The sequence below is a fragment of the Ranitomeya imitator genome, chromosome 3, assembly GCF_032444005.1.
Source record: "Ranitomeya imitator isolate aRanImi1 chromosome 3, aRanImi1.pri, whole genome shotgun sequence".
NCBI classification, from domain to species: Eukaryota; Metazoa; Chordata; class Amphibia; order Anura; family Dendrobatidae; genus Ranitomeya; species Ranitomeya imitator.
The window spans coordinates 166753844-166770498 of NC_091284.1; the positions used below are offsets into that span (position 1 = coordinate 166753844).

Sequence of the window (16655 nt, forward strand, 5' to 3'; positions counted from 1 at the left end):
GAGATGAGTGCAAGGAAGGGATGGAGAAGACCAGGCAGCAGTAATTTTACAGTAGCATACTTCTCTCTAGGATCAGGCTGATCAGTAAAGCGAGTTCGGGAAGTCTTTGTGAAGGTGGAGGGAGTTGTTGGGCAATTCTGCATAGCTTTAAAAAACTAAAAAACGTTCAGGACTTTTGTTCTTATCACCGCTAGTGTTTAAATTAATGACATATTACACATGTTCTTGGCACTTAAAGGCTTCAAGCATAAAGTATGTTAGAACAGTTATAGTCACTTTTGCTAAAATCTTGCCACATTCAGTGCAGAGCTCTAAATCCAGGGTCTCAGGTGCCAGTAGAAATAAATTGTTTTTCTGCTTTGTTTTCCAACAGGCGGAAGGCACTCTCTTAGCTACAGGTTCTTATGATGGCTTTGCAAGAATCTGGACACAAGACGGTAAATACATTTTTATAAGATTTTCATCTCCATTTGTGAGTTTCCCACTGACAAACTATTACTACTGTATTTGTAAAGCTCTGTGGGGATTAAGAATTATGGTAGTCAGTATAGCAATGCATTATGTAAACAGGTATCATGGTAAACAGGCTGCAGTTTTAACACTAGAACTACCGCAGGTTTCATAATACCTATAACTACCATTAGGGGTCACTTTGACCCCCATTCAAAAGTACTGACTCTGGAGTAAAAAATAACTTTTTTGTTGCCAACAAATTAAAGAACATATATTTTAACTTAGTAGGAACAGTGTTAAGATCAAGTACAGCACGCATTTTTCTTTTACATGGTCATAGCATGAAGCTGAAGAATGAACTCCCGTCTGCTAATTTTACTCCCAGTTGCTGTTTTATAGAGTATAGTTGCATTTATAGCTGCTAAATCAAGTACATTACAAAACACCTGAACAAGCCATCGGCGGCTTCCAGATTTTGTGGTGTACTTTCGAGCCATCTGGTCTACTGTGTCCACTCCAACCTTTGTTTTATTGTAAAATTGTACTGTTTCCATTTTTTTCCCTGTCATTTCTAACTGCTACATCTGGGTGAAGACTACTGAGCAAAATGACATTCTAATTTGACTTACCTTGGTAAACTGTAAGAGTGATGTCACCATTCTTCATCAGAGTAGTCTCATATGTATTTGTTATTAGGAGACTTGCCTACTACTACTTTTACGTATGGGGTCAAATTGACCCCTTCAGTACTTATAGGTATGAATTGTAAAATCCGGGCCTCTGAAAAAGTTTCAATTCATTTTTGTGTCCTAAAATATACACTACCATGAATAAATAAAAGTCACAAAAACTCAGGACTCATTTGTTAAAATTTTAGAAATTATAGGAAAAAGAAATAGCAAAAGGGTCAAAATGGCCCCTCCGGTAGTTCTAGTGTTAATGGACAGATCGTTTTACCTCCAATAATGTTCGACCACGTTCATAAATCTCTATAACTTTATTGCATATTCCTCTTGAAATCATATCCCATATTATGTCAGCAACATCTGGTATAAAAATACTATATACCAGACGTTGTCCAAAACTTTCCTGCACAGACAATGTAATAACTGTGATGATTGATTCAAAGGCTTCATTTTGTAGCTAAGGGAAGCTATAATTATTATTATTATATTATTATAAGGTATTGAATTTCTATATTTGCTTCTACTTTGCACAAATAATTGATATCTTTGAATTAGAAGTTCCAAGAGATCAATTACCGTATATACTCGAGTATAAGCCAACCCGAGTATAAGCCGACCCCCCTAATTTTGCCACAAAAAACTGGGAAAACTTATTGACTCGAGTATAAGCCTAGGGTGGAAATGCAGCATTTACCGGTGAATTTCAAAAATAAAAATAGATCATTATTTCCCCATAGCTGTGCCATATAGTGCTCTGCACCGTTCATATTTCCCCATAGCTGTGCCCCATATAGTGCTCTGCACCATTCATTTTGTCCCATAGCTGTGTCCCATACTGTGCTCTGCACCGTTCATTTTGTCCCATAGCTGTGCCCCATATAGTGCTCTGCACTGTTCATTTTGTCCCATAGCTGTGCCCCATATAGTGCTCTGCACCATTCATTTTGTCCCATAGCTGTGCCCCATATAGTGCTCGGCACCGTTCATTTTGTCCCATAGCTGTGCCCCATACTGTGCTCTGCACCGTTCATTTTGTCCCATAGCTGTGCCCCATATAGTGCTCTGCACCGTTCATTTTGTCCCATAGCTGTGCCCCATATAGTGCTCTGCACCGTTCATTTTGTCCCATAGCTGTGCCCCATATAGTGCTCTGCACCGTTCATTTTGTCCCATAGCTGTGCCCCATACTGTGCTCTGCACCGTTCATTTTGTCCCATAGCTGTGCCCCATATAGTGCTCTGCACCGTTCATTTTGTCCCATAGCTGTGCCCCATATAGTGCTCTGCACCGTTCATTTTGTCCCATAGCTGTGCCCCATATAGTGCTCTGCACCGTTCATTTTGTCCCATAGCTGTGCCCCATACTGTGCTCGGCACCGTTCATTATTGCCCCATAGATGCTCCACATAAATCTGTGCCATTGCTGCTGCTGCTGCTTCAATAAAAAAAAAAAAAAAAACACATACTCACCTCTCTTGCTTGCAGGTCCCAGCGTCCGGTCCCAGCGTCTTGTCCCGGCGTCTCTGCACTGACTGATCAGGCAGAGGGCGCCGCGCACACTATATGCGTCATCGCGCCCTCTGACCTGAACAGTCAGAGCGCAGAGACGCCGGGAAGATGGAGGCGCCGGGAAGATGGAGCGGCGCCCGGCGGCTGGAACGCGGACAGGTGAATATTACATACTTACCTAGTCCCAGCGATCCTGACGCTCACTCTGCCTGTCACAGCTGGTCTTCGGTGCCGCAGCTTCTTTCTCTATCAGCGGTCCCCGCACCGCTGATTAGAGAAATGAATACGCGGCTCCACCCCTATGGGAGGTGGAGCCGCCTATTCATTTCTCTAATGAGCGGTCCCACGTGACCGCTGAAGAGGGGAAGAACTGCAGCACCGAAGACCGTGGGATGGCAGGGACAGCGCCAGGATCGCTGGGACTAGGTAAGTATGCCTCAGCGCCCTCACCCGCCGACCCTGCCACCCACCTTGACTCGAGTATAAGCCGAGAGGGGCACTTTCAGCTGAAAAATTTGGGCTGAAAATCTCGGCTTATACTCGAGTATATACGGTATTTGTGCAAAGGAGAAAAAAATACAGCAATTCCATACCTAACTTAGCTCCGACCATGCATTTGCCAGGAGGTCAAGAATTGTTTCAGATAAATACTAAAGCTGTGCCCATGTACAAAAAAGCAGGAAAAGAGTAGGTCTATTGCACTTTTTCCCTGACACTTAATTCAAGGGCCAGATTCATTAAGCTTGGCCTTGTGCATGAATTTTGACATGTGTTTAGAATCAACCTCCATTTGTAGAAGCCAACCTCTTTTCAGCTTCAGCTTTTTTACAGATGGCGTTATGTTTGTATCATGCATTTGTTGAGACTTCATTGAATCCTTTGTTCCCTCTCCCCCCTGAAATGTTCCCCTTGCCATAGGCTGCAACACAACCCCAAAGCATGATTGATCCTCCCCCATACCTAATGGTTGGTGAGATGTTCTTTTCTGAAATCCCTTTTTTCTCCACACATACACATATCTACACAAATTATTGTGGCCAAAGAGTTCTAGTTTAACCATTTCTTAATTACATTTTGAACTGAGGAAAAGGCAACTTGAAAATGCTTTGCTATCTTCTTATAGTCTTCTCCTTCTTTGTGGGCTTCCACCATTTTCAGAGTGCTAGGCAGCTGATTAGAAGGACACATGGTCCCTGTTTTTTAGCCCAAGGTTAGAGGAGGCTGAGTTTTTATAAAGCTGGGAAATTTGCATGACCTGACCTTTCCTAACAATTATAGTGAACAAGCCATAACCCTAATTTTCTTTTTTGTAATTTATAAAATGTAAAAAATGACAATTTTTTTGCCTAAAATACAAAGGAAATGTGTCATCTTTAACTTTAGCTCTTTTAAAGATATTTTAATCTTCAATTTGCTATAATTGCTCATTTTGCCTTTCTACCCAGATAATTCTTCTCTTTTCTTTGCTCTAAGTAGAAACAGGAAGTCTCTTGTCCCTGCATTTATTATTTCCCTCTTCAATTCCTGATCCAGCTGGCCTGCTCTGTTCCCCCTGCCAGGGACTTTTGCAGTGACTGATGAGTCATACAGGAAAAAGGATTCAGCTAGTCGGTTTTAATCACATGATGTCATAGACCTAATGGAAAAAGAAGAATTAGCTGGGTAAAAGGGCAAAATGAGCAATGAGCAATTGCAGTCCTATATTACGACTGCAATATATTAAGAAGATAAAAATTTTGATGGGAGGAATGCTTCTTTAACTCCAGAAAACTTTTAAAAGCAACTTCAAGGATCAGGCTCAAGTATCCTCTGTTTAACTCCATGGCCCCTATTTATCATTTATGATTTTTTGAAGTATCGTTTCTCCATGCGGAGAGTGACATGATAAGCATGTCAAAGTGAGGAGACTTAAAGCCGCAATGCTCCTCTGGGAAATATGCAAATTGTCTCTTCAGAGAGGAAGAGGACTAGAACTCTAGTGCCACCTATTGGAAGTAGCAATCCTAACAGTCAATGTCGACTCTTTAACGAGCCTTGCCACATGACTTAGGATAATACGAGGGGCAGTACCCCGAAACACAGTGTCTGCAAATTGAGATTCTGGTTTGGCTATTATCCTAAGTCATGTGACAAGGCTCGTTAAAGAGTCGACATTGACTGTTAGGATTGCTACTTCCAATAGGTGGCACTAGAGTTCTAGTCCTCTTCCTCTCTGAAGAGACAATTTGCATGATTTTTTGAAGACACTTTTCTTTTTTGTCTTGTGATATTCACTGATTTTTTTTGCACCAAGTTCTTCAAAATGGCACAAGCAATTTGGCATAAAACAAAAAAATGCTCTTTAGTTTTAAACTTTAAAACGTTTCTTCAACTTTTCATCATCAAGAGTAACAAATTCTTTGAAAAGTAGCTAAAATGCCCCAAATTAAAAACACCTCCAAAAACCTTACTGTGAGCAGTGAGTGAGATGCAAAAGGCTTAGGGCTCAGTGGCATGTATGCTGGTGTTTAGTTTAAAGAGAATCTGTCAGTAGAACAACCCTCCTAAGCCATCTATAAGGGGCATGTAGGTCATAGGATGCCGAATAAAATGATACGGTATTTTGATATCTGTCAATTGATGTCTTGGGTTGCAGCAGGCACTCATCTCACTCGACCAGGAGTGTGTGTGCTTGTAACAATTTGGCTCTTACGCAGCAATGTCTAATACCGGGATCTGAACACTTAGGTATTTCTCTAGGTGTCTTTGAATAAAACCTTTGCAGCTCAACGCTGGAGTCCTCAGAAATTATAGTTGTATTTACGAGTCAAGCTCTGTAGGAGATCCTGCACTAGCCACAAGTCGCTGCTTAATGTTCTGACAAAGGGTTCTTCGGGCTTCAGTTTTAAGCTGCAGGTGTTGATTTCTATGGGTTTCTTTGGCCATTAGAGGGCTTTTTTTTTTTTAGTCACGTTGAAAGTTGCTTTCTTGAGATGGTTTCCCAGAGCTTGATCAAATGCTGTTTACATCAACAGTGTCCAAGCCATAGTATACAGACTTTTTATGCATCAAAGGGGTATTTTCAAGTTTGAAAGTTATCCCCCATCCAGGGTAAAAGGGGTTAATTCCTCATCACCAAGGTCAAACGGCTGGGGTCCAAACTGATTCCAACAAGAGCCCTGGCTGAAAGAATCATTGATCAATTATGCGCATTGCCACTCCATTTGCTGCACTCGGCCATCTCCAGCTGTCCTATTAAAATGACTGATCTTCAGAGCCTAGATTCTTGCAATCAGTGGTGGCCCCAGCGGACAGGCCCCCAGTGATCAAGTAGTTATTCTTTCAGATTTGAAAATACCTGTTTAACTGTGAACACATGAAATTATTTGTTGATTCACAATTGTAATGTCTCGATTCTATCACATCTACATACAATAATTTTTTTCTGTTCATCCACAAGAAGTTGACTCCTTTGAATTAGCAATGTGCTGGACTTGCCTTTGTACTGTAGATGTACAGTATGGTGTGAAAAATGATATTAATTTGCTATATGAGAAGAGTTACTGTATAGAGAAGGATTTGTCCATGCAAATATATATTTAGGTATAATAAACAATAACTGGCTATAAATAATCATCACGCGTAGGTAGATCGTACATTATACAAATCCTAAAATGTGGGTTTTCTGACAATGTGTTAACACTCCACTGGCTCATTTCAACAAGTTCTGCAGTTTCTGATGAGTCCTGCTGCGTTTGTTATTTAGATGAATAATGAGAACAATGGAAACCTGGTTCTCTTATTATGTATAGTGAGAAAATCAATCCGTGATACACAAATTATAAACTAGAGCAGGTCTCATTGCAAGTTATTATTCCACGTTCAATCATGATAATTAAATAAAGTTGAAAGGATGAAAATAAAAAAAAATTGCAGTTTTGTAATTGAGCGTAATGGGGATCATTTTATAGTTGCTATTACAACTATTTAATAACATAAAATTTACAAAACATGATGTGTTATAGTGGAGGTTTATTATTCATGTACTCAGTATTGATGAAATTTACAACAGATAAGTTAGTGGTATAACTAAAGATTTTTTATAAACAAATAAATTCTTATTAAATTAATTAACATGAAATCATTGAATATGTGTTATCCGATATTTATAGGAGCAACATTATTAACACCTACAATTTTTATAAACACTTTGGAATTGACAGTTGACGGAGGAGCATGTGACCAGTGCTGTTCCTCTGCCCCACCCAATTAAAATGCTTGGCAAAACTGATTTTTATTTTAAATGGATTGTCCAATCTTAAGCTACAAGTCTGCACATACTCTATGTGACTGCTGACTTGTGAATTCCCACATCGCTCACACCGCACACTGTCAGGATTCTCCAGTGCTGGGAGCGATGGGCACGTGTATGTATGTGATTTGCCTACATTCGGTCACGTGACGACTAGTTGGGTGCGGCCTCCTTCAATGTAAGTGTATTGAGCAAGGCAGGCCGGAATAGCTGCTAATGCGCAGGTGCCGGCGGCATCTTGCTAGAAATTCCTCCTCCAACATGGCACCTCCCACCCCTGCGCAGCAGCAGCTATTGACTATCACAACTTCAGCTATTTTACAGATGGTGTTACGTTTGCATAAAGAATTTGATGAAATTTCATTGAATCCATTCTTCCCTCTATCTGTGAAATGTTCCCCGTGCCTTTAGCTGCAACACAGCCGCAAAATATGATTGATCCACCCCCATTCATGGTCAGCGAGATATTCTTTTCCTGAAATTCTGTGCCCTTTTTTCTCCACACATACCTTTGATCATTGTGGACAAAAAGTTCTATTTTAACCTCATCAGTCCACAGTACTTGTTTCCAAAACAAAATGCACCAGGCTTAGATAATCTTTTGCATATGTCTGACTTTGAATTTTATGGTGAGGATGCAGGAGAGGTTTTCTTCTGATGACTCTTCCATGAAGGCCATATTTCTGCAGGTATCTCTGAAAAGTAAAACAATGTACCACAACTGGAGGAGCTGTCACTGAAATTTTACTTGGTCTTCCAGACCTTATCTTGACCTTGATTGTTCCTGTTAACTGCCATTTCTTAATTACATTACAAAATGAGGAAAGGGCAACTTAAAATCACTTTGCTATCTTCTTATAGCCTTCTCCTGCTTTGTGGGCCTCCACCAGTTTCATTTTCAGAGTGCTAAGCAGATGCTTAGAAGAACCCATGGCTGCTGTTTTTTTGCTCAAGGTTAGAGGAGGCTGAGAAATTTGAATCACGTGGCCTTTCCTGATGATGATAGTGAACAAACCTTAACTCTAACAAGCTAAATAAAGTCTGAAACTTGGTCAAAGTTATCTGAGCCCATGAATCTCCAAAGGTGCCCAAACGTTTGCTTCAGTCCATTTTCCTTTTTGTAAGTTTTAAAATGTAAAAAATCACAATATATTTTTTTATTTGCCTAAAATGAAAAGGAACGTCAACTTGCTTAACTGTTTACAATAACAGTAATTTTGACCAGGGGTGCCGAAAATTTTACATGCCAGTGTAGTATATATAGATAATATAGATCTATAGAAGACTGTAGTGGAAGGTACTGCCTCATACCATTTATAAATGCAAACAGGCGAACAACATTTTCTCTGTGATTACTTCTACTATGGAAATGTTTGCAATTTAAAGGAATTGTTCTCTTTCTTCAGGCAATCTTGCAAGCACTTTAGGTCAACATAAAGGTCCCATTTTTGCATTGAAGTGGAATAAGAAGGGGAATTACATACTAAGTGCTGGAGTTGACAAGGTATGTATTGTATCAAATATTACATATAACAAAGTAATAGTAAATTTACATAGAAAAATAATTTAATAGGAAGGTCAACGGGAAGATTTTGATTAGAAAACCTCCCAAAATCTTTATGACAGGTCCGTTATGCTATTATTATTATTGTAGCGCCATTTATTCTATGGCGCTTTACATGTGAAAGAGGTACATAATAAAAAACAAATGCAATAATCATGAACAATACAAGTCACCGACTGGTACAGGTGGACAGAGGACAATGCCTTTGAGGGCTCATAATCTACAAGATATAGACTCATTAGCAGATACCCTATCTAATCTTTGAGTTGAATGGTGCTACCCATTAAAGAAATGAATAAAGAGCAAAATCAAACACAGGCAAACTTTATTAAAATACAGAATGGGTGCTAGGAATATTCTAAGAGGTGCCTATTTACTGAAAAGAAAAATTGCCCCATATTATTAGCATTACTAATAGCATAAAGTCAAAGGTTACTCCGAGGCAGCGGACTTGTGATACAGGGGAATGCGTAATGTCATTTATTGTGATAGACAAGTCTAGTGAGATAGTTGAGTGAGATGGAGGATACACGATTAGTTCGGTTTTATCCACTTTGAATTTTAGAGAGTGTGATGAGAAGAAGGAGAATAATGGCTAATAGACACTCTGGACGGCAGAGAGTTGATATCTGGGCCAGAAAGCAAACTTTGGGTGTTAACAGGATACAGGTGGTACTGGAAGCCATGGAATTTTAGGACTTGACCCAGGCCAAAGATGTAGATGGAGAAGAATAGGGGTCCCAGGACAGAGCCTTGAAGTACGCCAACAGAATGGACAGGAAGAGGCGGTAGTATGGAAATGGGGGACTCAAAATGTGCAGTTAATGAGGTATGAGAAGATGTAGAAGAGGGCAAAGTTTTTGATGCCATTGGAAGAGAGGATCTATAGTAGGAGGGAGTGGTCGATGGTGTCGATGGCAGGGGACAGGTAAAGAAGTAGGGGTATAGAATAGCGTCTGCTAGCTTTTTCAGTTAATAAGTCATTAGTATATGTAGTTCGGGCAGTTTTCCGTAGAGTGATGAGGACAGAAGGACATATGTAAAATCACTTTCCATTTAAAGCATATTCTCCAGATCTTTGGAGTCCTATCTAGTAAACATGTCTCACTTTTAAATGATTTAAACAGTAACTGAGATTTTGTTATGTCTTCTAAATGGTCTGGGGGCAGGAATTCAAAAACGTCAAGTAGAGAATCCATGCAGACAGACATGATGCAAAAATCATTGAAAATTAACTAAAAAAAAATCCAATACCCACTATATCCAGCCATTGGCTGCATCACTCACAAGTCCTTTCAGGAGTAAGTGGAGACCAGAAGGGGATCAAACAACACCGGAGCATGAGTGGTGGTGGATCGGTGTGGTATTTTATTCTTTAAATTATTTCCAGCATTTTTGAAAATAATATCACTCACTAGACAGTCTCTTTAAATATATTATTGCCATCTCTGCAATTGGCAGGAGATTGCAGAGCGGGTTTCCAGTGGTGCTCAGAATGCTAGTGCTATTCATTGTATGCATATGTAATATGCAGGTGCTGGGATGCAGTAACACAAATGCTGCAGAGCAGGGATTCACTATATTTAATTAGTCAACAGTAGGGAACTCCATGCAGGGAGATAGCAGGTTAAAAAGGGTACAAAACTAAACTGAATAAATGGTTGTTTAACTAACAGTTTCTGATTAACAGTTCACTTATTGTGGCTCCGTAGCCTGTCACTTTCTGAAGTCCCCATGTATCGCAGAATGCCGGTGGTGTTTGGTGTGATGTCTGCTGGTTTCCTCGCCTAGCACGCGGTCCTTCTTCTGGCGGCAGCGGGTGGTCTCCGATTCTAGCCGCTGAGCCCCTTGACCATATATCTGTGGAGTAGGAGAATAGAGCTCCCCACAGGATTACTCTCTGCACAGGTTTCCTTGAGTAGCCACTGTGATTTGAAGGGCTGCGCTGCAATGTTTTACCCGGCGTATGCCTCTCTGGATATCAGCTGACACCTGGACATTCGTACTGCGATCTCACGCTCTCCGGAGCATCCGCCTGTTTCGGTGAGTCCCTCACTATGTCGCCCTTTCTCTTCATGCCGCGGTCTGTCGCTCCCCTCTCAACGTTTGCGGTCATCACCATTCTGCCTGGACGACCGCTTCCATTGCCATTCAACCCGTTTTACCTCACACTGACTGGTCACACCCCCTTCACCCTGGCTGCTAGCTTGCTCGGCTTCAATCTCGTTCCCCCCTGAACAGGAGGTTCGGCCCCAGTAATTCCAGACCCAGAACTTCAGCAGCTCTGGCAGCCCTGTCTTCCTTTCTACACATATTCATACTGGATACACATGGCGTGCGACAAGTGCCTTGCAAAATTATGCAATTTTTTGTTTGTTCATGCTCCTGGTACCCTCATTAATCCAATGTAAAGAAGAAGAAACCCGGCAACAAGACTTTCATATTACTGCAGTACTACGGAGGGGAAACAAGCTGTTCGAAACCAAAAATCATTTTAATAATACAGTTGTTTTTGTTCTCAATACCCATTTTATTGATCTACTGATGTTGACCAGGAGCTATAAGGTCTTCGGGGAAGGTATTTGGGGCGAATTAAAGATCTCATCGTTACTCCAGCAGCACTTGATGGCTAAGGCCTCATAGTACAGATTTTTGCATCAGGGATAAAATACATGTCTGGTTCTACCTATTTATGTTCTGTGTTAAAGCTGGCCTAATATGATTTATTTGGCACAACAACGTCAGTGCCCATCTCTCTGTTTTTTCATATAATCATATCTGGAGATTTATTCGGTCCTGTCCTTTACCCTAGCACAATGTCTCCATTCACTCTTGGTTACTACTGTGCATGGGTGTAAATAGTTAAACTTTGATGGGATTAAGACAAGTGATCTAGTGAAATGCCTGAGGAATGAGTAGCCTGAAAAGAAATATTCCTTGCAGGTTTCGCCAAAGGCTCAGAAATATTCCAGACGAAAAAGCAATTATCAGTATAACATTGTATAACAGTGGCAGCGCTGAGGAGATGAATTCTCTAATCTGACAATTAATACTATTTCTGTATTTTTCCTTGGCAGACGACAATAATCTGGGATGCTCACACGGGAGAAGCAAAGCAACAGTTTCCCTTCCATTCAGGTACCATCCGTATATATGTTGTCAATTGGAATGTTTCCATTAGTTGCAATGTATATTCCAGTCCAAAATACTTCCATTCACGCCATCGATTATAATATCTTAAAGGGAATCTGTCAGCACATTTTTCTATGTAATCTGACAGCAGCATGAGGTAGAGGCTGAGGCCTTGATTCCAGCGATGTATCACTTAGTGTGCTGTGTGCAGCATTAATGATAGAATCACAGTTTTCTCTGCTTCAGGTGTAGCAGAGCTCAGTTGTTGCATATAATCCCGCCCACACCACTAGGGAGCTGCTAATCAGTGCTGGGGGTGGGGTTGGACTAGGAGGCACTGGGCCAGTTGTCTTGTAATGATAATCTCCTGATGATAAACCACTGATTGTATTGAAACAGGAAAACGCAGCCCTGTACGTGACACATTGCTGAAATCAGGGTTTCTGCTCCTATATTATGCTCTCAAAAGTGATTACATGTTCCTTTTAATCAACATGTTTTCTTATGGATTTCCCTACATTTTAACAAGACTCACTTGATTTATTAGCATTTCCCATATCCAACAGTACAGGAAGCGATATTTGTGTGGGGACAAGTTTGGCTCCATAAAACGCTTTTATATTTTTGTGCCAAGCTGTGGGAAGACCATATTTATGCCTTCAGATTCTGATTGAGGAGGCAGTAAGCCAGCTATTACATAAACTCCGGCAGAATGCATTTCTTATACATGACAGAGGAATAATACGCTCTTTCATAAGAAAATGGCAATGTAATCCATGCAGACCTCCATAGTTCCCTGTGCCTGCGCTTACACATAGATTCTAACGATGACATTTGGTATTGTGTGTCCCCTGTAGCTCCCGCTTTGGATGTGGACTGGCAGAACAATACCACCTTTGCCTCTTGTAGCACAGATATGTGTATTCATGTCTGCAGACTCGGTTGTGACCGCCCCGTCAAAACCTTCCAAGGACATACAGTAAGAATTTCATCATCCTTATAATGTCATCTTAAGGAGAATAACTGAATAATAGCTATTGAAAAACATCTGAAGAACATTCTCCCATCTGCAGGATGAGGAGCGACCAGAATAAACAAACTGCATCGAAGTGAAGGCTGCAATCTCGTAATATGCCATTAGGTCTGATAAATTCAGCCCCTTCACCAAAGACATTGGGATTCCTTAACATACAAAGGAATGATAGTTAAAGGTGTATTTGAAGGACAGGCAACATCTGAAAGATGGGACAATGCTGCAGGGAAATATATGCAGATATCAGAATTCAATAACAACTTCAGGAAGCAAATCAAATAGCGGCCAATGGCCGACACTCACATGTCGGGAGACGCAACATACAATGTGTAATAAGCTCTTGATGTGTAGTATGTTTGCACAAATCATTGGTTTTAAAGTCATATAAGAATATATTAATTCTAGAGATATCAATACCTACTTTCACCAATAAAATACCTATTATTTTTATTGGGAGGGAAGCATTTGGTATCAGGTGCCACTGATTCTTCTGGGTATCCTATTCTTCACTATTTCTACAGGTGCTCCTATCTTTGTCATGACTGGCTGGCATAAGCCAAGCCGAGTCAAAGAGCACCTGTTAGGTCCCCTGACTGCAGGTACGGACTGGGGCTGAAATTCAGTCCTGGCATTTGAAATCACACAGGCCCATGTTGTCCCTGTCCCCAAGCACTAGATGTAATATATTACTAATATTACCCTGGATGGAGGAAAGCAAGATTTACTTCAAGACCAATATTTCTAATGATACCGGTGGCCTGCTGGGGTAAGTGACGGAGTCAGTGACTTTGTGCTCCATTACGGCTCTAAACAGTATGGGTGACTTGAGAACACCGATTCTGCTAACAACATAGCAGACAAGGCAGCCCACAACCAGGCAGGCCCTTCTGGTATTTGCCAGAATTGCCAAATGGCCAGTCTGGCCCTGCCTGACTGTTCCCAACCACTACTATGGTGGTGTATAGGCCAAGTTCCTTATTCCAATGAGATGTTTAATATAAGATACTAACAGTACAATGTGTCAAAAATGAAATTTGACCTGCGGTGTCTGGTCTGGAGGGGCATCTCATTCCCCGGACTAGTCCTACCTCGTATCTTCTAATCACACCCCCCTGTGCCAAATTAAAGCACCACTCCAACACTTTTTGATTGTTTTTCAGTAGTGTCACTAATGTAAGTGATATACTCATCAGTCGCTGTCTTTTTCTGCTCTTGGCACTACTCCGGTCAGTCTCCTGGAGGTTGTGACCTGCTGAATTGCTCTAGTGTTTGCTGGGAAAGCCCGAGGTCACTACTCAATATAAGTCTATGATTAGAACTTTTCAGAAAGATGTGAAGACCAAAAGACGTCTGTGAATCGGACACTGCTAACCACATCTACTAGTTAGGGCTAAGCAGAGTCTATCACAGATGAAGATGCAATGTACCCACCATTGGGCAGGGCTCTATCTGTTCAAAGCACCACTCTGAATTTTTTTTTAATTTTACCGCTAGAGTGGTGCTTCAAATCTAAGGTCCCTGACCCTACTTTTATACTCATCTGCCTCTGTCTTCACCTTTTACCACTTCACCTCGAACTGGTTTGTGACCTGCCAGACCATTGCAGTGTTTCACGAAGTGAGATGGAGGTCACGACTAATACAAGTCTATGAGACCCTCATTCTGGCTCTGATAGACTTGCACAGAGAGCTTGTGGCTTAAATTCTGACTTCCGGACAGTCAGAAATTACAGTCACAAGATGGCGCCAAAAGAAGGTGAAGACAGGAACCTTACATTAGAAGCACCGCTACACTCCCTGTTTTATATATAGAATATATATTTTTAATTCTAAAGTTTGTTATTCGGAAACGTGCACAATTCTATTGTATGCTGTTCTATTGTCTTTAATAATATGAGATGAGATAAAATATATCTTTTATTATATATCCCCGGTAGTTTTAAAAAAAATTGTGGTGTGTAACTTCTCCTTTAAAACGTATCCAGGTAGGCCTGTTATTCTTAATAGCATTATTTCAGTTGTTTTTACAGTTCTCATCCTTCATTTATTCCGTGCCAGCCTACTCCCTGGTGCTTAATTCACCTTTCCACTAAATAAAATCCAACACCTTAATCTTTTTCGAGGATGTGTTTAACACTCTTGGCTGAAAGATATTTTGTAATTTCCTGAAGTTAACAACTTCAGCTTTTACATTAACCTTGGAAATTTACAGACAATGTGCTGCCCCGAAAAAAGAAACAGGTTTATGTACAATCCTCACTGAACATATGTTAACACTAAGGAGGAAAATGTCTAATACGGTTGTACCGCGTGCTGTAACGTGATACGTGACTGCCCTCTCCTGGATGCTGGATGAAATCTCACTTTATAATATAACCTTGTCTTGTCTCTTAGAATGAAGTTAATGCTATTAAATGGGACCCATCAGGGATGCTTCTGGCCTCATGCTCAGACGATATGACGCTAAAGGTAAGAATAACAATATGATTTCATTCAGCAGGAAACATTATTAATGGTCAAACATTACAGAAAATCTTGTTAGGGAACATGGGGACAGTAAATTGTAAGAGACATACATTTTTGGATTTTGTATGTGCAAATATGCACCTGTTACCCCATTAAATGATTAAAGCACCACTCCAGCATATTGTACCGCTGGAGTGGTGCTACTAAAGTAAGTTCCCTGTCCCTATTATTGAATTTGCCAGCTGCCATCTTCATCTGTTATCGGCACCCCTCCAGTCGTTCTCCAGCAGTTTGTGACCAGTGCTCCAGTGTTTGCTGGGCAATCAGGAAGTCACAACTCAATGTAAGTCTATGAGACCCAGAACGAGGCCTAAATGAAGCTCTTGTAGACTTCCATTGAGAGCTTGTGACCGTTACCTCTGACTTCTGGTCAATCAGAAGTTGTGGGCATGAGATAGCAGATGGGACCGGAGCAACGCCGGGAAGAGCTGAAGATGGCGTTAGGTACAGTGGCGTAACTAAAGTCTGATGGGCCCTGGTGCAATATCTCCCCCAAAACCTGAATTATATACTGTATACATGTGCGCCCTCATCCTGGTATATACTGTATGTCCCTCATCTTGGCACCATCCTGGTATATATGTCGCCCATTCTGCTATATGTCCCTTATTATTAGGTCCCATCCTGGTGTATATATCCACCATCTTGGTATATGTCCCCTGTTCTGCCGCTGTATAGAAGAAATTAAACTATTATTTTCACCTGGGGCGTATAAAGAAGTCATGGGGCTCCATACAAGAAGTATAATGCAACCCATAGTCATCTATAAAGTATAATGCAACCCATAGTCATCCATAAAGTATAATGCAACCCATAGTCATCTATAAAGTATAATGCACCCCATAGTCATCTATAAAGTATAATGCACCCCATAGTCATCCATAAAGTATAATGCACCCCATAGTCATCTATAAAGTATAATGCACCCCATAGTCATCCATAAAGTATAATGCACCCCATAGTCATCTATAAAGTATAATGCACCCCATAGTCATCCATAAAGTATAATGCACCCCATAGTCATCTATAAAGTATAATGCACCCCATAGTCATCTATAAAGTATAATGCACCCCATAGTCATCCATAAAGTATAATGCACCCCATAGTCATCTATAAAGTATAATGCACCCCATAGTCATCCATAAAGTATAATGCACCCCATAGTCATCTATAAAGTATAATGCACCCCATAGTCATCCATAAAGTATAATGCAACCCATAGTCATCTATAAAGTATAATGCACCCCATAGTCATCTATAAAGTATAATGCACCCCATAGTCATCCATAAAGTGTAATGCACCCCATAGTCATCCATAAAGTGTAATGCACCCCATAGTCATCCATAAAGTTTGTTGCACCCTATAGTCATTCATAAAGTATAATGCACCCCATAGTCATTCATAAAGTATAATGCACCCCATAGTCATCCATAAAGTGTAATGCACCCCATAGTCATCTAT

General features: G+C 40.7%; 1 protein-coding gene across 3 annotated transcripts in view; it reads left to right on the plus strand.

Annotated features, from left to right (window-relative positions):
• The window catches only part of TBL1X (transducin beta like 1 X-linked), a 561477-nt gene that overhangs the window by 516444 nt on the left and 28378 nt on the right, over positions 1–16655 (plus strand). For all 3 annotated transcript variants that reach the window (XM_069761581.1, XM_069761583.1, XM_069761582.1), the window contains 5 exons: positions 374–437; positions 8345–8442; positions 11580–11640; positions 12492–12613; positions 15061–15135. In XM_069761581.1, coding sequence (XP_069617682.1) covers positions 374–437; positions 8345–8442; positions 11580–11640; positions 12492–12613; positions 15061–15135 — 420 coding nt within the window. The remainder of the gene's footprint in view (positions 1–373; positions 438–8344; positions 8443–11579; positions 11641–12491; positions 12614–15060; positions 15136–16655) is intronic.